Source organism: Orbicella faveolata, unplaced genomic scaffold, assembly GCF_042242905.1.
Source record: "Orbicella faveolata isolate gen_17 unplaced genomic scaffold, um_ofav_v1 contig_14, whole genome shotgun sequence".
Classification (NCBI taxonomy): Eukaryota; Metazoa; Cnidaria; class Anthozoa; order Scleractinia; family Merulinidae; genus Orbicella; species Orbicella faveolata.
This window is the reverse complement of record NW_028301541.1, coordinates 22,943,115-22,965,615: the sequence shown is the minus strand read 5'-3', so window position 1 is coordinate 22,965,615 and position 22,501 is coordinate 22,943,115. Positions and strand designations below refer to the sequence as shown.

Here is a 22,501-nt window from a genome sequence, read left to right as displayed (position 1 = left end):
CTGAAATCATAACCTCCAATGTGAATTTGAAATTTGTTACTGGAGGTTTGCTACATAATTGTTTCCTTACAGAGAAGCCAAAATAAGGGAAGCAAAGAAGGTGTGATTTAGGAAGGAGGGAAATGGGGGGGGGGGGGGGGGGGCTATAAATATATTTCCATCCTCAAAATGAGAATCAAATTGAGGTTTTGTTAAAATTCTATCAATTTTACAGAACAGCTATTTTATATTAATGTGAATTAAGTTGATTATTACATAAAGGTTGGCTTTCAATAGTGTGTGTATGCCATGTTCACCTGTCAAAACTGTTACTTTGGCATTAGAATGAACGTGCTCTATCTTGTTCTGCTTACGCTGTGTCAAGTGATAATATGAAGAGCCTAAGCATAACCATCTGTGTATGCTACTATGTTGCTGAATACATTGTACTTGAACTTGTTTATGGAACTATTGAAAACCACTCTTAAAACACTTAGCTTGCTTTATACATTGATATAGCCATGTGTGATTAAATATAATAAGGAACAAAATTTCTTAATTTCTTTGTAAGTAGTCAGTAATGTTGATTTACAAGATAAATAATGACAGTGAAATCAAAATTTCAATCCTCAAGTACTTGAGGACAATCTGTTTATAGACAGTGATAAATTATTTTATTCAAAACTTTAAATATTAAAGTGCATATGACATGAAATATTTTCTTTCCTTGCCCTGTTTGGATTGTTAGCATTCTTATGTTGGTCAGTAAATTTATCTTCAAAAATTATCCAAACTCACATGTTAAACAAAGGACTTTTTTGGTGATGTATAAAGAACAAGTTGGTTTGTGTTGCAATTTATAATATTGTTTTCAGTATTTACATTACTCAATCCTGAATTTTATTTTATAATATTTATTATTTTGTTCAAGTTGAAAGTGGAGCAAAGATAATTTTCCTTGGTCAAATTATAGGTCAGGGAGGCACAGTGGCCTCATGGTTAGTGCGCTCGTCTCCGGATAGAGTGGTCCGGGTTCGAGCCCTGGCCGGGGACATTGTGTTGTGTTCTTGGGCAAGACACTTAACTCTCACAGTGCCTCTCTTCACCCAGGTGTATAAATGGGTACCGGCGAACTTAATGCTGGGGGTAACCCTGCGATGGACTAGCATCCCATCCAGGGGGAGTAGAAATACTCCTAGTCGCTTCATGCTACAGAAACCGGGATAAGCTCCGGCCTTATGGGCCACTTGGCTCGCATGCATACTTTATCTTTTAAATTATAGGTCAAAATCAAACTGAAATCCAAATAAAATTGTAACATTTTAATTGATCAGATAAAATTAAATCAATATGGAATAAAATGTTTCATTTTATATGCACTTTAATTAGCTGTTGATTTCAATGTTGATTTTAAATTATTACATATACCTTGTCAAATATATCAGACAATTTGTAAAAGTACATATGTAACCATTTCTTTAAGTCCATTTTAAATATTTTGTGTAAATTTGAACAAGTTATGTTAAATGCAGTTTATTATGTAACCATGGAGACATTACATGGAATCCCAAAGAGTAGATCATCCATACAGATAATTTGTGCAAAAATATTAAAATTCATTTTTCTGAGTTTGAGTCAAAAATCTGTAAAGTCCTGGTTTAAATAAGATTTGTTTATCTTTTTGAAGGAGTATTAGTTGTAAATTAGCCAAGCTTTGCAAATTGTCATATTTGCCTTGACAATTTCAATGTTGGAAAGGACAACTTTAATTTTGTAAAGTTTGTTGGTCATTGCATTGTGAAATAGTATTTACATGTAGAATAAGTCATCATGTTGTAAATGTTAAATGTTAAGAGGTAGCTGTATGTTTGTGGTATAAATAATAACTATTGCTCTCTATGTTGGCATTTTAAGTGCAGTATGACCTCAGTGGGAGTTGTATTCGAAAGACAATCAGTCAATTACATTGTGAGCTTAACGTTATTAACAAAATTAAAATATTATTGTTCTGCTACATTTAATTTTGAAATGACTTTTCCTTGTTAATAATACACATGAAAAAATTACTCGATTCTGATTGGCTAAGAGCAGTGTGGTTCAAGTGTAACACCAGTGCAAAAAGTGTAACATCAGTGCAAAAAGTGTAACACCAGTGCAAATTACACATCGAAATTCTGGATTATGATTGACTGAAAGAAAATAGGAACTTTTCTAAGAAAATGATATCACGTAAAATGACGACGAAAATTTTGTCTTGAAACTTTGAAAAAAGTTTTCTCAAATGAGAAAAAATGGCTTCAAAAAAGATCTTCCGGCACTTCCTCCGCACGAATTTTTTCATGTTTATATTATTAATAAGTAATCATACGGTTTTCCTCGTTCAATTTGGAGTTAATTTGCACTTGTGAGTTTTTCAAAAAGCTGAAATTTCAAACTTTTGAAAAACTCACTCGTGCAAATTAATTCCAAATTGAACTCGAAACCGTATGATTACCTATACTTATGACAATCAAAGGAACATGGTTTTCAACTAGGCTCATACCAGAAGGTTTTTCTCTCGTTTACTTCCAAGAGTGACAAAGATCTAAATCACAGCTTACTTTGCAGAAACTTTTGGCAACCTGAATAAGTTTCTGACGAAGCACACATGCACATAAATCAGTGATCTATGCTGGAAGTTTACAATGTACAAAGATCAGTCAAGACAGCGTGAACAGATCAAAAACTGTCCTTAGAAAATGGCCGACTTAAAGTTCCACAAGTCATTTGAATCTTCATCAAATGAAACTGATGTTCCCTTTTGCCTGTGTGAAAATTCGGACACAGTTTATGGATGACAAGGACACTTGATGATGTACACAAGATACATGTTACTCCATGTCATCAACCATCTTGATTGCTACACGATAACCAGCAACAAGCACAAAAATCCAAGCTAACATCACAAGGCTTGCCACAAACTATAGAACAAGGGACAAAAAAATAAATTTGTCATTAGCCAGAAAACTGGGAGGAGAGACACCAAAAGTGTTTGTTTTAATGTATTTCATTTGCTTCACATTTACATGAAGCCTTGACAGCAAAGCCTCGACAGCAGACTCTCCTTCCAAGGGCTTGTCATGTACTCCCCCCCCCCCCAACACCACATGCACACGTTTACCAACATGTACCCCCCTTGTTTCTTGAATTGTTGGCTTCTTTGAAAGAAAAAATCCCTACGGTCTTTTCTCAAGAACCTCATTCATGGGACAGGGGAGAGGGGGTTTGCATCATCTCAATTTTCCCACCATGACAACAGAGTCGTCAGCAACACATTCAGGGTTTAAAATTAGTCTGAAACATGGAGAGCCTGGGAGGTAATGCATTTCTTTAAAGCCCCTTTCACTTAAAATTTATCCAGCTTGTCATATCACACAAAGTGGTCTTCCAAATGAAAAAGAAAAGAGGAATGGCATGATTTACAACCACTAGTTAGCTTGCAAAGAATGTAAACCATTGGCTCAGCTGGTCACTATTATTACATTCGTTCTAATTTCACAAAGTTTAGCCTACCAATGTAGGAAGAACCTCTTTTATTCGTAGGCCCATGGCGTGTGGTTACGTTTTCCACCTTTCTAGTGCGTTCTCCTTCACAAGCGATCTAAACGGTAACAGCTATATTTGAGTTGTATTTGCGCGACATGTTTTGTTTCCTCAGATATTTCAGCTCCACACGGTACAACAACAACGCGGTTATCAAATCTGGGCATGCTCGGTGCTTGTTTACAAACCTTCATTTCCAGTCTTTTCCCGCCAAGAAGCCTAGCAACGTTTACAAGGGAAATGTACAAGGCCGCGAGTAAATAACAAGAAAGTTTAGCCTCTAACTTTTCAATAAACACCGTCAAAGAAGGGTAAACGTGATACTTTGTAAGATTCACTAGTCTCGCCGCTATGAACAGGAGCGAAGCGAGAAAGAAGGCCTCCATGTAAGTGTTGAACTCTTTGTTTTCATGTTTCGTAGGCTTATCGGTGACATAGTGCTTTCATTTCGTTGTGGCAAGAAAAACATGTTCTAGGAAGCTTGATTCAGTTGCGACATGTAGCTAACGTAGGTGATCTTGATTCAGTTGATTCGAAACTCTCTAGATAGTTAAAATTGGTTCTCCGTCAACTTGCATAAAATTCTATTATTATAGACATATAGCGATAGACATAGACCTGGACATACCCCCTATAGAAGGTCTTTTGTTTGGTCCCCTGGAAAGTCCAGTTTAGGCGCATACTTCCCTTTCAAAGGGGGTGAGATATAAAATTATCCTGGAACTGTACGCAAAAACTTATTAGGTCTGTGTGTGTGTGCTGTGCGGTCGACTGAGAAAACCAGCTGTGCAGGGTCAAAATGTTGCATGTTTGCATAATCTCTGCAAAAGATCACATATGTATAGCTGAACCTCCACTAAAGGCCACCTCTCTACAGCAGCCACCAGTCTCTACAACAGCCATTTTCGTTTGTCCCAAGGTGGCCGTTGTGGAGAGGTTTGACTGTATATAGAAATTACTTACATATTGGGCTTGCATCACAGTTGTAAAGCAAGCTTGTGAAATGTCAGCTGAATAATTTTAGATGTGAAGCGATCTTACTCGTTTGTTTGAGCCTTGGATAGTTAGTATATTACAGTACCAAAGTTACAAGCAAACTTTAACCTTTATTTCCAGGAAACCTGGAGTAGGGGCTGCAAACATGAATGCAAGTCGCAAGAGCAGCCACAGCTTTGGAAGCAGAAGCATAAGAACAATTGGTGGAGGGTCTAGGAGTAATCTCTTTAACTCCTCAAGTCGTAAGAGTGTAGCAATTGACTCAAGTAGAGCTGACAAAGCACAGACTAAACCTCCAGTGCAGGTAGGCTGCAGTTATAGATCGCACAAGTCAAAGTGTTTGGACATAATATTATTATATAAAATCTTAGTCAAGAAGACCGCTTATGGCTAACTCTGTGAGCAGGCAAGATGAACCAAATCCTTTTCTGTGATTGGCTACCTGAGTGGACAAGATGGCACTATCTTGCCCCTTGGGACAACCTGCAGTGTCCTGCATGAAAAATTTCCTGGAAAGCCATAACCACCCATCTTGACTGAACATTAGCTTGGTCAATAGCTCATATATACAGTAGAACCCCAGTAAATTGAACTCGGATAACTCGAACTCCCCCACTAACTCGAACTGAGTCTCAATTCCCTTGGATTTGACCCAACTTTTCAGTCATTTTTACTCGATAACTTGAACTCGGATAACTCGAAAATCCCACTAACTCGAACTAAATTTTGTTTCCCTTGATCAAAATTTACCCAGATAACTCGAATTTCTGGTTCTTATAACTCGCCACAGATGCCCATTGAGATATCTCATTAGCTTTTCTTATTGTGTGATCGAATTCTAACTCTAGAACCAAGACTAGAGTAATTTTATTTTAATTAGTGCAACAAACAGATCATGTACTAGTTATTTACCGATCATAAGAGTCATACCAGATGCGGTGTTACAGTTGTTACAAAATGTATCAGTTTCTTGTGAAATAAGTTTAATTTGCACTATATTGTATACCAAAGTGCTGAAAATCAATAAGCTATCAATTATTAACCTGAAAAATTGAATATTTTAATTGACCCTGATAACTCGAAACCCCACTAACTCAAACAGTTTTTCATTTCCCTTCAGAGTTTGAGTTACTGGGGTTCTACTGGGTATACGTGAATGACGCAGGAGGAGACTATTGCATATTAAGTAAAATCACATACATGTACAAATTAATCGACAATAAAGTTGACAGTCGCTTGTAATTATACGTTGTTCAATTGGCTAGTCTTATGCAGCGTTTCATTTTGCTAGTGGAAACAGGACTTTGGGCATGATGCCCAATGAGATTGCCACGCAGAAAGGTCTTTGAAGTGTGCCTTGGCATGGACGAAATGAAAGCACTGTGTAAGACTAGCCACAAACAATGTATTATCATATAATTATATTAATCACTCACTAAATGAGAAAATTTGCCTCTTTTTGTACAGGTTTTTGATGACATGGGACAAGATGTCACTCCAAAAAGTCTACTTCAAATTGATCCTGCAGTCAAGTGAATTAATCTAAATACTACTGTTGATTTCTTCACATGTGTCAACACAATATTTCTACTCTATAGTCAGAATGAAGCTCTTGGATAAAAAATGTTCTGCATACTTTAGACAGAGTTCAAATACCATGAAACATTTTATCCTGAAACTTTATTTCTTTTCTGTTATCTAGGAGAAACCAGAGCAACACATTTTTTACTGGAGGAGAGTCTATTGCTACGGTAGAGTGTTCTAGAACTTAATATCCATTCCCCTCCACAGGAGGATTTTTTTGTTTGGAATCCCCTCTATGCTTCTGAAAATTCCACTTTAGCTGCTTTAGTTTCCTTCAAAAATATTGATGTCCAGGACTCCCACCTCCTTGAGATTTTTATTGACCTTCTAAAGGGTATTCAAAACTCACCAGGGCTTTCTTGGGTAGAGGTCTTTCTCAAATCTATTTTTTTAAAATTATTTTACATTCTTTTCCACAGCCCTCTGTAGCCTCAGAAATGACAGGCCAGTCCTTCTATGCGGCAAGCAGTGCCAGCATGTATGGTGGCTTTTCTCGGTCAGTATTTGGTTCTGTGTCTGGCCGATCATCTCCAGAATCTGTCAGTGAGGATCTAGCTGAACCAAGCTCTGGTTACCATGACAAATTTGCAACTTCACTTGGAGGTACTGGAAAAAAATTCCCAAATCCAAGTCTATAAACTACTCATGCAAAATAGGACATTTCTTAATCTTTTTATTCTCTTCTACGCAGACATTCAAACACGTCCCACATTTGTTCGAGAGGAACTTACAGAGGGAGATCTGGATAAAATGGTAACTGTGCTGAATTGGAGTATTTGATTGTATTTCAGTAGAAAGGCGATTAGGTTACTTCTTCAGTTAGATATCTCAGGGATATGACAGCTGAATGTTCAAACCACAATGTATTTTATCTTTTGCTAGGTTCACCTCACACTCTCAGAAACAGAAACTATTTGGATGCTGGATTTTCCAGGCACTTGTGTTGCAGAGGACAGTGAAATCGCAGAGAGTGTGAAAGATAAGAACCAAAGATATGAGGAGGTATGCCTTAAAACAATGTGCAGACATTGTGTGTGATTGTAAAACTTACAGATATTTGCTTAAATATTATAAATGACGTATTAAACCATGCACCAATGCCAGTGCCCATTGAATAACTCAATGCCCTCCTGTGTACCTACAAGATGTCTCAGTAAGGAATCCACCAGGTAATACTCTCTCTCTAAGCCATCAGCTTACTCAATGGCCTAACCCTTATAAATAGTTTAAATCTACTAGCGTTCTATCATGAATGCCATTCTCTGATTAGCTATGCTACTCACTATCTATTCTGTGATAGATAGTGAGTAGCGTAGCAGTGTACCCTTGTTAACAAAATGACAGCCGGTTCATGGCATTTTCAAAGTGTCTGTGAAGAGGATTTAGATAAGTTTTGAATGACCAGTAGATTTATACTAAAACAATTACTAGATTATTCGATAGAAATCTCGAGATCAAGATCTAATTGCTTAGTAGACACCCACCTGCTTATTCAATAAACCTACCCACCCACCCTGTCTCTGTCAGTACCTGCCTATACCCACTCACCCTGTCTACCACTTACCTTGTCACCATCCAGTACCCACCTAGCAATTTAATTAGCTTAGTCAAGAAAAACTCAGATTTCAAGCTGTAGCACAACATGCTCTCACAAAATAGGGCTACATGTAGAGAGATCGTTGTTGCCTTATGTCTCACTGGAGAATATAGAGGGCAAAGCAAGTACTAACAACTCACATAATACCCACCCGCCCACACACAAGCTCAGGTATCCCTCACAAAGTGAAACCCATGGGCTTTTTCAATACTTAACTGTCTGCCTAGCTCTTTAATTTAGGTAATCCTTATTTTTCCCAACTTGTATACATGTACTTGTAAGGCCCAACAAGTTGTTTTCTTCTTCACCATATGTAGCTTTTAAAGAATCGTGTTGGAAATGATAGCTATGTGGAGAGAGGGATGCAAACTTTCAACAATGGCCAGAAAAGTAAAGAAATACAGTCCAACAAGGTGGAACTACATGTGAGTGTTATAACTGACAGGCTAATGGCATTTCTGGATTTTTATTTTTTTTCAAAACAGGGTTTTTCATGAAGTAGAACTTTACTAACCAAACATTAGTTGTCTCAAATTAAATTGAGTTCATAGTTTTTTTGCATTGTCTAATTTTTCATTTTTGTATCAGTTGTTTATGAATTCTTTTAAATTATTGGAATGTTGCAGGAGGTTGGTTGTGTGGCTACCAATTGGGATATGTATGACACTTATAACTCTCAAGAAAACAATGAAGAAGGTAAGTTTGGGTTAAGACTGAAGTATTCTGATGGCTCTCTCACTTAAGTAGAATGTCCAGGTTACTAATGAAAAACAGTTACATAGAAAACAGTTCTGTGTGGAAGTACTGCTCAGAAGTTTTCATTTGAATAGTCACACAGTAGGGTTTAATCAAGTGTATCTGATATATAAGCCAGTGAGGCATGTGGAATAGGTATCAGCCTAGCAGTGTAAGTACTTAAAAGTTAAAACCACCTTGTAGAGCATAATAAACAGTATCACATGAAAGTACTGCTTAATAGCTTTCATTTGAATGGTCACACACTAGGGCTTCATCCACAGACGTACAGTTGCAACCACCTTTTACAGCATAGTAAACAGTGCCACTTGAACGTACTATTCAGTAGCTTTCATTTGAATGGTCACACACTAGGGTTTCATCCACAGACTCAAAAGTAAGAACCATGTTACCGTTTAACTCACTAAATTCTGACTTTTTTAACAGCTGGCGAGAAAGACGAAGGAGATCATGATCACCTGGAGAGTCTTAGTCGTCCAGTCAGTGGAGAAAGAAGCAGCCATGATGATAACGACAGCGTCGGCTCTGTTAGACCAGGAAGTGCTGCATCTAGCAATATAACAGGTAAACTGAAATCTAGCAGAAGACACAGCATGGAAAATGGCTGGGATGGGAAGGAAAGGGGGGACTTCACTGACATGTTTATGGGGTGGGGGGGGGGGAGGGGGCTGTGCCACATGGATTGACCAATTGGAACTTACATTCAGACTGTGTAACAAGCGTGCCATTTTTTGGAAATCTATTATTGTTGATGTTGCTTTTCTCTTATTTGCTGTATGCTAGGGAGTCGAGCAAGTATGTTCACCTTTAAAAGCAGTTCAATTGAAGAAGAAGGCGCTGACAGACCTGAAGATGGAGCTACTGAGAAGGAAATGGAGGACCTGGCTGCAATTCAGGCTGAAAGAATACTCCAGGTACGCAAGAACTTCAAATCCCTGTGTTCTGTCTACTTATCGCTATCCAGGAAAACGTGGTTCCAGTGAAGACAAGGGTTATTTTTTTTCCTTGGGGAGTTTACAGAGAACACGACAACGACGGCAACAAGGTTTCTAACGCTCCGTCCACACTACGCCGAAGGAATTTGAAAACGGAGGTTTCACTCTGAAAACGCATCAAATGTTTTCCGTCAACAGTGCGCCGGGGGAATTTAAAAACGCAACAATCACCGGTCATTTTGGATTTGTGGTTGAGTAAAACTCGGGCAGGGAAATCACGTTATATTAACGTGACGTCATCGTTTTCGAAAAGCTCCGTTTTGGAAATGTTTTCCGTCCACAGTAAAACGCAAAGCCGACGTTTTCAAATTCCTCCGCTCTGAAGAGCATTTTTGAAAAGCTTCGTTTTCGTGACGGATTAGTGTGGACGGTAGGTCTAATCGTAGAAATAACGCCGCTTTTTTCTTATTCTTCCGTCTGGACAGGACCGAAACAAATAGTTGTAATGAGCAGTACAACGGCTCTGTACGTGCGATGTACATTTTGGCACATTTAGTAGCCGTCCGTACAAAACAAGAGCGTGAAATGACCAAATTCTGGTGGGTTCAACTTTTCAAAGAATGTGAACCACGCCCGGGGGGGGGGTACTTTGAGAAGTTTTGGGTGGGGATGTGCCGCTGGGACTCTGGAACCCTTAGCCTATACCAGAGCTAGTTCAGCTGAATTTTGCTACCCTATACTAGAGTAAACTCCCCAAATCCCCCAATCTATCGACACTGTTGAGGCTGATTTGCATAAATTTAAACTTGCCGTTTTGATTTTGTTATATTTGTGAGTGGCAATTCGTGGTTTCCTTAGTCTAGATAAAATCTTCAACCAACTAGTCAGTTTTGTGAAAAATTATACCCTATTCTAGACCCAAACGCTCTGATTTATATACCCTATCCTAGAGTAAACTGTTTGAAAACCGTACCCTTCACAGCGGCACATACCTATATAGCCCATATATGGCAGTGCCCCCCCGCCCGGGGAACCACGGCGGCGAATTACCTATCAAGTCCCCCGCGGCTAAATTCCGAGCAAACAATTAAAAAACTTGCCTCCGAGGCTCAAAGGAATAAAACAAAAGAAATGGTGTCGAGATTGAGAAATGAATAAATAACTGCTTTTGTTTCATTCCCTTAGCCTCGAGCCAAGTTTGAATTCTAATATATCGAAACTGGCTTATTGAATTTTTTTCATTTTGTTTAGTCTGAGAGCATGCAGAAGGATTTGTTCGTAATGGAGAGAGCCATAGCACTGAATATCTACCAACCAAGACAAGCGAGGTACAGAGGTCTGGATATAGTACCAGGTAAATCACGTGATTCGCTGTTAACGGCCGGGCTAGCAAGATATCTTATTTTTGCACTGAATTAAATTCTATTTGAACAAAAATCGAACAACGTAGTAAAGCAGCACATCGATGTCGATCTTAGAGTCATTTGGGAACCTGGAAGGAGTTCAGGAATCCAAACGTTGTGATCCACGAAGTGAATTTAAAAAGAATACCATTTGGGGAGCAGAGATGGCGTAGTTGTGAGAGCGCTCGCCTCCCACCTATGTCGCCTGGGTTCTGATTCTGAGTTTGTTGTTGGTTCTTGCCTTGCTCCGAGGGTTTTCCACCAGGCTCTCCGGTTTTCCTCTCTCCACAAAAAACCAACATCTCCAAATTCCATTTCGACCAGGATAGAGGACCCGTATGAAAACCATCCAAGGCTGATGTGGCTGCCTCTCTAAATATTGTAATTCCTTTATCATGGTGGAAGTCTCACAAATTGCGCTCACCTTGCGCAGTTTGGAGTGTCAACACGATTCACAGTGTTTCTCAAATTACAACACGTTTGCACGATTTTATCAAATATTGACCATTTCTCATTTCAACCAGACATTGATGCTGAGAAATCCGAAGGTGAGGAGGCGAATTCTGCCGCAGTTACTTTGGCTCAGCTGGGTCCAAACCTTCACAAGTTATGGAGTTACTCTTGTAATCTGACAAAGGGACGCAATGTTAGCTGCCTGGCCTGGAACAAACTCAATCCTGTAAGTAGCGATTACCTACCGCATAGTAAACAATCTCGAGGATAGAATTTGCAACCGATTGAAAGCGCGGGAAAGTGTGGTAAACTGACTTGAACTTAATTGACTGAATAGTATGACAACTTTGTTCTGATTGGATGAACCGATAACATCGCGTGGACTTCTCAGAGCTTTATGAAGTTCCTTACAGTATTGTGGTATTAGTAATATATCAAACGCGAAAGACAGTGTTTGATCACATTTTTCAGATGATTTTTCAGATGTTTTCCTACCAGTTTCGTCTCTATTAAATTTTCATATTAGTAATGACTACACAAACAGATGATAATATCTCATCTAGAGAAGATGACCTTCTCTCTAAATTCTCGTGACCTTGTTGTTGACAGTGCGTTAATATTGTAATGAGAACGTATTTCTTGATCACCCTATTTTCAACAGGATATCCTTGCAGTGGGTTATGGAGAGTTCGTGTTTTCTGAGCAAAAAGGTGGACTGGCCTGCTGTTGGTCGATTAAAAACCCTGAGGTAACTGAACTAGTAAATAAACCCTTTTCTCTAGTTAGGCGCTAAGTATGTGTTGCCATCTCGCTTTTATACGATCTCCAGGTTTGAAAAGAAACAAAAATCAACGCAATTACCTTTCAGCAGACACATTCCGAAATAGGTTATAACATGAAATTTTCGCGACACTTAAATTCTGCGATTTTGCGAAAATTTTGTATTTTGAATCACTTTATCTTCGCGTTTTTGAGTAACACACAATTTTTTCCTTGGCAATGTCACTTTAACATGTCCTTGAATTTAGTAAACCGACTATATCAAAGGTACAATAACGTCAAATTTAGCAAAAACGCAACGGCGGGACTATATGTCAACAGTAACATAATGTGAGTCACTTAATTTTTGCGTCATGTTATGTTCGCGTCACTTGTCATTCGCGTACTTGTAATTTTAAGAATAAGTTGGAAATTTTTTTCAAGTTCGTCTGTCAAAATTCCTGTTGAATGTAAATGTTTTTTTTTTTATCTCCTACAGTTTCCTGAACGTTTTTTTCATCTGGACAGTGGAGTAACAGCTGTGGATTTCTCAGCTGCTCATCCCAACCTTTTAGCTGTGAGTAGTTATATGATTGTTATTCTAAGGCTGGATCACCAGCTTGTGCTCGCTGCATTACGTTTCTACATTTTTTTTGTCGGTACAATCCGCTTCCATTCTCACTGTTGTAAGCCATTCCTCACTTCCTAATGGGTTCCAGTCCTGTCCAATTTTTAATATTGTTTTGCAAAATCGAACCCTTATTGTTGACTTTCCAACAATGTTCAATAAGTCTGATCTTCTCAAGCTACGCTAAAACTAGACCGAACCTGTGACTGTAACATGGTTGTTTTCACGCCGTTTCTTTAGGTGGGCATGTACGATGGTACGATTGCTATCTACAATGTACGAAGCAGGAGTGGAACACCAGCTTTAGACAGTTTGTAAGTACATGTTCCACAAGTTTGCAAGGTAACCTTGTTTCCAGGGTATCTCTTTTTACCGCTAAGTGAAGCAGAGAGAGACCTTGGTCGGGTCTGGTCACGTGTCTCGCTCCAGGAAGAGGGACCCTGGGAACGAGCTCGAGTGTATACATCAACGTCATCAGATGCTTCATAAGCCGGTGTTAACCGTTTTTGTTAAGAAATCTTTTTAAGGCGGTGTTCTACTATCTACAAACACCTTGTTCATTTTGCTGTTGTTGCAGTGAGAGCCAAGGGAAACACGCCTCACCAGTGTGGCAGGTCCGCTGGGTGGACAGGGATCAGGGGTCTGGGGAAGAGCGAGATGAAATCCTTATTTCTATCTCAGCGGATGGCCGGGTTACCAAATGGTCTATCAGAAAAGGATTTGAATGTACAGGTAAGCTTTACTGTAACATTCAGCTGTGTGTCTGCGAAAGAGCGTTTTGTTTCGTTTCACGGTCTAGAGGGTCCGACGTAGGTTTTTTTCAATCCCGGGTCCCGCCACTATTTTTGGCTTAATCTTGCCATCCCACCCCACTCGGAATGTTTATCCCCATCCCGCGAGGTTAGAGTCGCAGTTCTCCTCGTAAAGTCTAATCCCGTATCCGGCCAAACCTCGCTCTTGTCTCGTACCCAGATCTTCTCTGCTCTCACTCTTCCTCCAGACGTCAGGAAAGGTCTGGGCACGAGACTACTTTAAATTTTTTTAAGGAGGGCCGTTTTGTTCAACAGTCGCACGCAAACAGTTAGACTTTTTGATTTTTTTGTTGTTGTTTCTGTGTAGACCTGATGAAGCTGAAGCGGGTTAATGTAGCTAAAGAGTCCAAGGCTGGTGGAGGAAAGAAGAGCGATGCTCTCATTTCACGATTCGCTGCTGGATTTTGTTTTGATGTTCATCCAAACGACTCTAACATGTAAGTAGGGGTTGGTAGGTTAAGTCTGCATACGATCTGCGGTTTCCGTAGCATGAACATTTCTACTCCCCCCTGGATGGGTTGCTAGTCTATTGCAGTGTTACCCCCCGGCATTAAATTCGCCGGTACCCATTTATACACCTGGGTAGAGAGAGGCACTGTGAGAGTAAAGTGTCTTGCTCAAGATCACAACGCAATGTCTCCGGCCAGGGCTCGAACCCAGACTGTTCGATCCGGAGAGGAGCGCCCTAACCATAAGGCCTCCACACATGTAAGTAGATCGATGTTTAATGACCTCTCAGCAGGGTCTCACTTTGTCTTTGTTACATTTCCTTTCGTCTTCTGTTGAGATATAGCAAAGGCACTTCTCTGTCACACGCTTGTTGACTCGCACAAGATCCCCTCGTTCCGCTGATCACGTGAAGGAGGTCAGCAACCGCGCGGCAAGCCATGCTTGTGCTTCATGTTAAGTTGCTTCTTTTGTCCGGGCTTCAGGTACCTTGCAGGCACAGAGGAAGGTCATATTCACAAGTGTTCCTGCTCTTATAATGAACAGTATTTGGAAAATTATCATGGACACACAGTAAGGAATATATTTTATTTCAGTGACAATTTCGCTTCAAATTTGAGGGATATGCTTTTTACGGACAACTTCTCTCGTTACGGAGTTCAGTCTCGTTCAATCTCTCGTTCTTTGTTACTTAGGGTCCCGTGTATCGCTTGCAATGGTCGCCATTCTTGTCAGACGCGTTTCTTAGCTGCAGTGCCGACTGGACTATTCGGCTTTGGCATCAGGAAAAGCCTCAGTCTGTTATGTCATTCTTCTCCTCCACTGTAAGTACTGCCATGTGACCATAATGCAGCTTCTAATTTTTTTTCCTCATTGAGTTCTCGTTAATTTTTATCCGTCATGTTTTGTTTGTTTCCAGAAATCTGTAAATGACATCTGTTGGTCGCCATCTTCGGCCACTCTCTTTGCTTGTGTTAACGACAAGGCCGTGGAGATCTGGGATCTAAGCCTTAACACGTAAGAATCTAGTTTTCAGTTCAAATCCAGTTTGAGTTTCGCGCGGTCATGGGGACTAATAACACCTGTGATACCGGCATCGGTTCTAAATTGCCAAGTCGTTCACAATACTGTTTTGCTCTGGACCTATGAATATTTGTTTGTTCGTTTATCAGGTTGGATCCTATCATATCACACGTGCCTGTACAGGAACTGAAGTTGTCAGCTGTTCGTTTTGCTGTCGATTCCCAGGTAATTCTTCCTCAAATGAGTCAGGTTTCCCTGATTCCTAAATACTGAAGACATTTTTATGGAAAAAAAGGGGAAGTGAAACGAAGCGTTCCTATAAATACCAGTCAATTATCTTGACAAACGAGACAACGACAACGACGACGACGGCGGCGGTGACGTCAGCGGCGGCGACGACGACATTGTTACTTTCCTGTATATTTACGTGGCGGCCGGCGTATGATTCCCTAGACATTCAAACATAGATTTCGTTTGTTCGTCTGTCAATCCGTCAGCTGGCTGCTTTCAGTTTGCTCGTTCAAGTTTTCATTTAGTTAGTTTATTTTGTTGTTACTTGGTTTGACGTGCTTTCTGTTGTTGCTCAGATCCAGACCATTTTAGTCGGCGACTCGGAAGGCCAGGTTACGGTGTATCAACTGAGAGGTCTCACTGCACAAAGCGACAACCAGGTATGAAAAAGACGTTAAATAGTGAACTCTTCTTTAGGCGGACACTCTTAAGAGCGGCTCTAGCTGTCCGCTTTAGCGAGGTGTCTGCCTGAAAGAGAGTTTAGTTAAAGAGAAACAAGTCAGGGTCAGTGAGACAGCCATTGTCCCAGTGTATCAGATTGTTTGGGCCCAACATTTCACAATGAAGTCATGACAGCATAAATTATATTTTAATGTTTGGAGATTAAGTTATTTTAGTTAAATTATTTCTGAGAACAAAGTGAACTCTGGGCCAATCGAAACACGTCAGCAATCGGATGTTTCAAACAAACCAACAAACTAACGGGTGGTTTCGAGGGCTTCAAACCACGCTTGATCCACTCTCGCCTCGCGCGATCATCACGCAAGCACCGTAGGAACGCGTGTCTCGCAGAATGTAATTAAAATTAAACGAGAGTGTATCTTCATAGTTTATGTTTCTTAAATCAAGCTGCCGAGAAATTCCTGTATTCTCCTTTCGCTTTTTCCACAATTGCTCCTCTCTCCCCAATACTCGTCAATATTGTTATAAACCTTTGACGGTACAGTATCATTGTTAAGCGCTGCACACATTTGACAAGTCCATGATTCGGGCAGCACTGGTTTGAAGTGTCTTCGCCACCAAAAATACTCGTTATAAGCACTGTCGTTTCTGTCCAGGTAAAGAAGATAATTTGCAAGAGACTCGACTGACGAGAAATCCAAGATATTTATAAAAGAACCTGGTATGGCAATTTTTTCGTCGTAGTTTGCCCCTCCTAAAACAATCGGCACATTATCGTGGTCGAGCGGTGTGTACCAGTATTTTTCTGTGATGTAGTCCACGCAGTATGAATTTTCTAAAGCGAAGATGAATTTATAACGTTTTAATTTGTTGTCGCAGGCCGCGGAAGACCTGGGGCACGTTTCGGTTTGGTTAAAACGCCGTGAGCACGATCCGAATACGTCCACTTCAATGTAGCTCATTAATTTTCGAACGTAGTCTTCTCTGAGTCCTTTGCAGTGACTTACGATCCAAACAAGCAGTCGGTCTTTCCCTTGCGCATAGTTTCGGTTGTCCGCTTGTATTCGTTCAATCTCGTCGGCCTCAAGTCGGGTGTATGTTCGGTAAGACACGACGAAATCCGAATCCCTCCGATAGGACATAGTCCAGTTGAAAAACCCGTTATAAAGCCACGGGTCGTAATAAGTGAATTTGGGGCTCTCCTGTATAAAGTAAACCCATCTTTGTTGGGGAGGTTTCTGTTTCAAAATGTGCTTCATGTGCCTAACACTTGGCAAGTCTCTTCCGTGGAAGATCACAGCGTCGCTTCGAGCAAGATCTCTTCTGTTGAAGGAAACTCTACACGCTTGTACACCGCATGGAATGTGGTTCCAGTGGGTGAAGTTGTAATCGTTTGCGAGACCTCGCCACGGCGATTTTCCAAATAACGGCGTGTAAAACAAAACCAGCTTCAAATCGTTGTTATTGTTGATGTGTTTTCGCGGCTCATTGTCAAAGACCAATTTCGCGGCCATTGCGTGACGTGACATATCTGTTACCGGAAGTTTGTTTTGAAGAAACCAGTATTGTAGAATTATGATTGAACTTCCCAAGAAAGTGACTAAAACAGTAAAGTTTCTTCTCTGATTGCGCATCGTTTGCTCTGCGCCCGAAGTTCAGTTGAAAACAACAGTTGACAAGACAAGTCCACGCCAATGAAATTTTTGCGACTAGCATCTGGTTTCCAAGAAACGTGTACAACGTACTTTCAAAATAGAAATCCTCAACAACTCTGGTAAAAATAAGCTGATCCACCTCGTCGCCTAAAAAAGCTTTGCTTCTGTGTATTTTATTACTATTTTTTAATTATTCACTATTTTTCCGGAGATGACTGAATTACACTTCCAGACTTTTTTTTTGGCAATGATACAGTTTACGCAAACTTCGGTTATAACTGCACTGGAAAATGTAAGCCGCAATCATACTCGTAACGCACAGCTTTTTCAAGGAAAATTTTCTAAACGTCATTTAAAACAGCACCATAAACCAACAGGTCTTTTGTGGTGGCCATTTTCTTTGTAGGATCATCATGAATTTCAACAATACAGACAACGTGTGAATTCATTAGAACCACATCAATACAAAAACATTGTGTGCAAAACAATAATGCAAAAGTTGTAATCATCATAAAAACGCCTGGCTTTGATTTACGTCTACTCAAATTGCCTTAACATCGATGTTCGTGCACTAGCTACTATAAATCACTGATCGAGGGCAACGGAAAGCAAGGCCAACGACAAATAATTAACCCATAATTTATATAATCTCTTTCTCTAAGATACGGCCACCTCCATAACACTGTACAGTTACAACTACTCCTTTGGTGTCTGTATTAAAGATGTTGAGACTTGAAAACTAGAGAGATACGAAGAGTGTTGGCAAAGTACTGGTCGGTAGCCAGTGTATATACAATAATATCAATTTTTGATTCGACCGAGAGCCAGTTGAAATCAACACCGGAGGGGGACTGGAAGCGAGTAGAGATCTACCTCGCAGGGGGACTAGAAACCAGTAGAGATCTACACTGAAGGGGGGGGGGGGAGGGGGGGGGACTAGAAGCTAGTAGGAATCTACCTCGCAGGGGGATTGGAAGTCAGTAGAGTTGTGTTCTGATTCGCTTATATCTGCTCGAGTCTAAATTTATTTACTTGTTTGCTTGTTGTTGTTTCCACAGGCGCAGATTTTGACCAAGTTAATCAGGTCTGTCGATAACTCTGCAGGATCACCAGGCAAAAAGAAAGCAGACACAGATTGAAAAGTAAATAAATAAAAAATAATCCTCGACAGGAGAGGCTCCTGTCCTCGATTGTGACCTTGCTTGAACAAGACATACGTCAACGCGAGTCGTGCGAAGCCGTCGATATTAGAAGTCGATAATTTGTTCACAAAGTGGGTTACGTTCGAATTGTTTATTCGTACCGTAGAAGAAAAACCACCACGCAAAAAGAAGCGAATTTTAGAACATTCGTAGCCAACCAAAAAGGTTAGTAAGGTTTTATGTGCACAAGTTGCATGGTCTGCCAACAAGAATGGTTTTTACAGTTAACAACAGAGTAACAACCTACGAGTGGTTTGAAAACGAAGTCTTCATATAAGATTGAAATCGCAAGAAACGTTTCCCAATTCACAGAAAAAAAAGTTTGTACAAAATTCAGAATGTATGAATGTATTTATTTATTTTATAAAAAATGTAAGTTGATAAGACTTGTAATAAAAGAAATGACTGTCTTTTAGTGTGATAACGGTTATGTATGGACAAAGAAAAATGTTTCATAATTTGCTGATAGTACTTCCTACTACTTGGAGACATACTACTACTACTTGGAGTCTTAAGTTTCACTTTTTTCGCTCTTGCATACTTTTTCTTTGTAAAATCTAGCGAGCAAGCGCAGTTCGTTGAAAAATCCTTGTAAAACTAAGAACCCGAAGAGTTTCCGATCTTCTACCGGCAATCAGAAGCAGCACGTGCACTCCGAAGATTGCCATGTGCGTTAGTCGCTATCTAAATACGTCAGGTTACAAAGCAACATGTCACGTGCTATCGTCCTTTTGGTTAGCAACCTCTTGCGAAAATCGCAGTCTCAATCAGGTCTCACACCAAAATTGTTTCCAAACTGTACAAGTATTTTACAAGTTCATTTTGACCAGCGTTGCAGAGAGGTTTTATTTCTCGTCGTCTTCTTCATCTCTGGGGAAAGGAGAAGGGTTATTGGGCAGCCTGTGTTCCTCAAGGAGTGAAGAAATAGATCTTGTTATGTTTGTCTTTCGTCCACCCTTCAAACCTTCAATGACACATTGATAATTTTGATCTCCTCGTACGGCTTATCGTCTTTTGGATTTGTCTTCACGGTACTTATGGCTTGTGCAACATCCATTCCTTTGGTCACACGGCCGAATACAGTGTGCTTGTTGTCCAGCCATGGCTGTCATAAAAAGATAACAGCTGATTAGTCATGCGGTCAATGCTCCCCTCGCTCGAGAGATGCCAGAGACTGGATTCGAAAATTCCATAATGATGACGTAATTCTACAGAGATCCGTGTAGCATCTCTGATGGGTCATTACTTGCGCGCGAAAATTCAAAACCGAGAAACAACCAATCCAAAGATTCCACGTCATTCTACCTCGCACCCCCTACAGTTTTCCTTTTCATGGAAGTTAATGCATGGCTGTCTATTTTGAACAAATAATGTTTCGGGGAACGTTATTTACTGGCAAAAAGAGAAAATCCCGAAAGAGCTTTTCGAGAGCTCAAGAGCTCCCGTAAATTATTGGAGAAAACTGAATCGAGCTTTTTGGGCCCAAAATTTCAGTGCGTTTCCAGGAACGCGAGAAAACGTTTTCGGGAGTTTTCGGGTGCGAAACGTTTTCGGAACTGAAATGAAAGTTCACTTACCGTTGGCACGACAGTGATGAAGAACTGGGAGCCGTTAGTGTTTGGTCCGGCATTGGCCATGCTTACTGTGTAAGGTCGATCGTGTCTTAAATTCCTGTTAAACTCATCTTCAAACTCTCCACCCCAGATAGATTCTCCGCCAGTACCGTCCCCTGGGATAAAAAAACAAAAAGACAAAGCTATGAAGAACTGGGAAAGCACCAAGGAATGATAGCAGAGGAGCTGTGGAATAAGAACTAAAGGCCTGGGTGGTTTTTTGTTTTGAAAGTGGCGACCCTCCCAAAGTAACGAGAGTATTTCAGGATTCTTAGCAAACCAGTCCGAAGGCAGCTACCTCAAACGTAATCTGAATTTGTCGTGTTTCGTAAAGGTTCTTGTCAAAATTTCCGATGAGCGACCCCGTCCCATTTTATATGGAAGCCCGGGAATAACAAACATCAAGTGTATCATATTTGTTTTAGATAACCTTTTCTCCTAAGGCAATAAATTACTCTGTTTTGAGGCAACATCCTTTTTTCCAACAATATGTATCCTATTCAGTTTCATTAACTATAAAAAACAAATTGAAGAGAAAACTGTTACTATTTTAGGAAGGATCGGCCAAAATGTGGTAGCCGTTTTAGCTGTTTGAAACGTGCGACACAAACATAGCGATAGGAAACAACCGCTACACTCGAACATAGCGACATTTGTTACACTCTGAACTTAAACTTATCATTATTGAAATTATTACCGTAATGTAGAATTGGAACAGGTGTAAAATGACTTTCGTCGACTTATTGGCGACAGATTCGATGCTTAAACTCGATCTTAGCTTCCTATAAAAACTAAAAAAAAAATAACAACCAAACTGGATACCAGGCAGAGAATCCTCCTGCATTCGAACAGTCGGTCAAGCCGCAAAAAAAAAAAACGGCAGCTGCATATAAATACGCAACCACACCCTTAGCCCAAAATAAAATTTAAAACACCCTTTACCTTCTGGATCTCCCGTCTGTATCATGAACTGATGAATAACACGATGGAAAATATTCGAGTTGTAATAACCATTCTCGCTGTGGGTTGCAAAGTTTTCCACAGTCTTGGGACACCTACAAAAAATTCAAAGAACCGTGAGAACTTTGCACCATTCACAGCACCCCTATGACTGAAGAAAATGAACTAACTAAGCCTACTGGTTTTAAAGTATTATTTATTAGAATTATTTTTCTAAACTTACTCTTTGGAGAATAGTTTAAACGTAATGTCACCCATCGTGGTATGCAGAGTGGCCTCTTCAGGGAGTTTCTTTGTTCCTTCAGAGCCCTAACATAACAACACACGCATAAAAGGTCAACGTTTGTTTTTGTCTTTACTGAATGCAAAGCAGTCTCCACCGCCAGCTCTTTGAGGGTAGTAAAGCAGGTGTTTCATTGAGTCGTGTCTGTATGTTTTGGCTAGCGTGATTTGCGAAATGACTCGCGAAACGTGATCTACCAAGTAATTACGAGTTGTAACTTTGCGTTACAAACGAGAAACGAGTTTCTGGAGTGAATTGTGTTTTCACGCGCGTCTCGCCCCCTGTTTATGTGCGACCATTTTTTCTCTCGCTTTTGCTCGACGAACTAAGGGGAAGAGTCTAGTAATCACGAAAAGATCGTCAACTGGAAAGAAAGGTCGCTTTATCCCCCCCCCCCCCCCCCCACACACACACCCCTCCAACCCCCTCCTATACAACTGTGCTTCCATAGCGTTAGGTCGGACTTTTTTCCGTTGTCTTGTTTGAAGACGTACCTAAATAGAAGCAGCCACAATGACGACGAAAAAAACTCTGGGGTTTCCTAATAGGAAACTAGACACAAGGGTCAAACAAATGAGATATGTTTCGCATCCTCTGCAACATTTTGAAGATCGGATCAGACAAATCCTTTCGGTTTCTATTTATACAACTAACTAAAAACTGCATTCCGTGTTGACGGCTCGCGACACAATTTAAGTAGTTTTTTCTCAACATTATTATTCAAAAAAGTGTGTGAGTGGTAGAAATTTTAAAAAGCCATTTACCTGAGTTGCTGCAAGAATCTCTTCTCTGGAGGGTTTTTCATTGAACACATCTCGATCACTCTCGCCACTGAAATTTCAAATTGGAAGAGCCGTGTTTACAACAAATAAATTTATCTGGTAGCGTAGGCATCAGGCAACGTTGACAAACAACAGGTGGAAATTCTCCCTTCTTCTTCCCAGGGAATGCATGGGGGCCAACACATGTAAGGAGAATTTTTAGGTTGATGACCACTTTTGTTTTTTCTACTTCCCGATAACATTGCTCACTGCACCACTTGCCAAATTCTGACACAAGCTCCGTCATTTCGTACACAATAAATTTGTCGTTTTCTAAAATAATTGGCTTCAGAAATTGAATACAGTTTAACCCTATTAAA

The 22,501-nt window shown here is 40.2% G+C and overlaps 3 protein-coding genes and 1 long non-coding RNA gene across 4 annotated transcripts in view; 1 reads left to right on the top strand and 3 right to left on the bottom strand.

The window, feature by feature from the left end:
* Window positions 1-2,502: 2,502 nt before the first annotated feature.
* On the bottom strand, window positions 2,503-3,699 carry LOC149114542 (uncharacterized). Its single transcript, XR_016206497.1, has 2 exons — window positions 3,532-3,699; window positions 2,503-2,939 (listed from the first exon to the last, which is right to left on the bottom strand). It is a non-coding gene; the product is annotated as an uncharacterized LOC149114542 (long non-coding RNA).
* Window positions 3,700-3,784: 85 nt separating this feature from the next.
* LOC110053683 (dynein axonemal intermediate chain 4-like) lies at window positions 3,785-18,914 on the top strand. The gene is made up of 24 exons (XM_089287148.1): window positions 3,785-3,947; window positions 4,678-4,861; window positions 6,025-6,089; window positions 6,260-6,308; window positions 6,561-6,744; window positions 6,833-6,894; window positions 7,024-7,143; window positions 8,056-8,163; window positions 8,365-8,434; window positions 8,921-9,058; window positions 9,278-9,408; window positions 10,681-10,783; window positions 11,357-11,511; window positions 11,947-12,033; window positions 12,544-12,621; window positions 12,913-12,986; window positions 13,250-13,404; window positions 13,792-13,921; window positions 14,417-14,504; window positions 14,627-14,755; window positions 14,851-14,948; window positions 15,104-15,179; window positions 15,542-15,625; window positions 18,361-18,914. The coding sequence occupies exons 1-24, from the start codon at window positions 3,913-3,915 to the stop codon at window positions 18,439-18,441; spliced, it is 2,484 nt and encodes an 827-aa protein (XP_089143274.1). The 5' UTR covers window positions 3,785-3,912; the 3' UTR covers window positions 18,442-18,914.
* On the bottom strand, window positions 15,813-18,044 carry LOC110053674 (lewis-type alpha-(1,3)-fucosyltransferase-like). The gene has a single exon (XM_020759934.2). The coding sequence runs from the start codon at window positions 17,279-17,281 to the stop codon at window positions 16,085-16,087; it is 1,197 nt and encodes a 398-aa protein (XP_020615593.2). The 5' UTR covers window positions 17,282-18,044; the 3' UTR covers window positions 15,813-16,084.
* The window catches only part of LOC110053672 (peptidylprolyl isomerase domain and WD repeat-containing protein 1-like), a 19,124-nt gene continuing 15,459 nt past the window's right edge, over window positions 18,837-22,501 (bottom strand). Inside the window, exons 15-19 of the mRNA XM_020759931.2 lie at window positions 22,125-22,191; window positions 21,301-21,386; window positions 21,060-21,172; window positions 20,082-20,233; window positions 18,837-19,609 (exon numbers count right to left, since the gene is read on the bottom strand). Of these exons, the coding sequence (XP_020615590.2) occupies window positions 19,463-19,609; window positions 20,082-20,233; window positions 21,060-21,172; window positions 21,301-21,386; window positions 22,125-22,191 (565 nt within the window). The 3' untranslated portion in view covers window positions 18,837-19,462. The remainder of the gene's footprint in view (window positions 19,610-20,081; window positions 20,234-21,059; window positions 21,173-21,300; window positions 21,387-22,124; window positions 22,192-22,501) is intronic.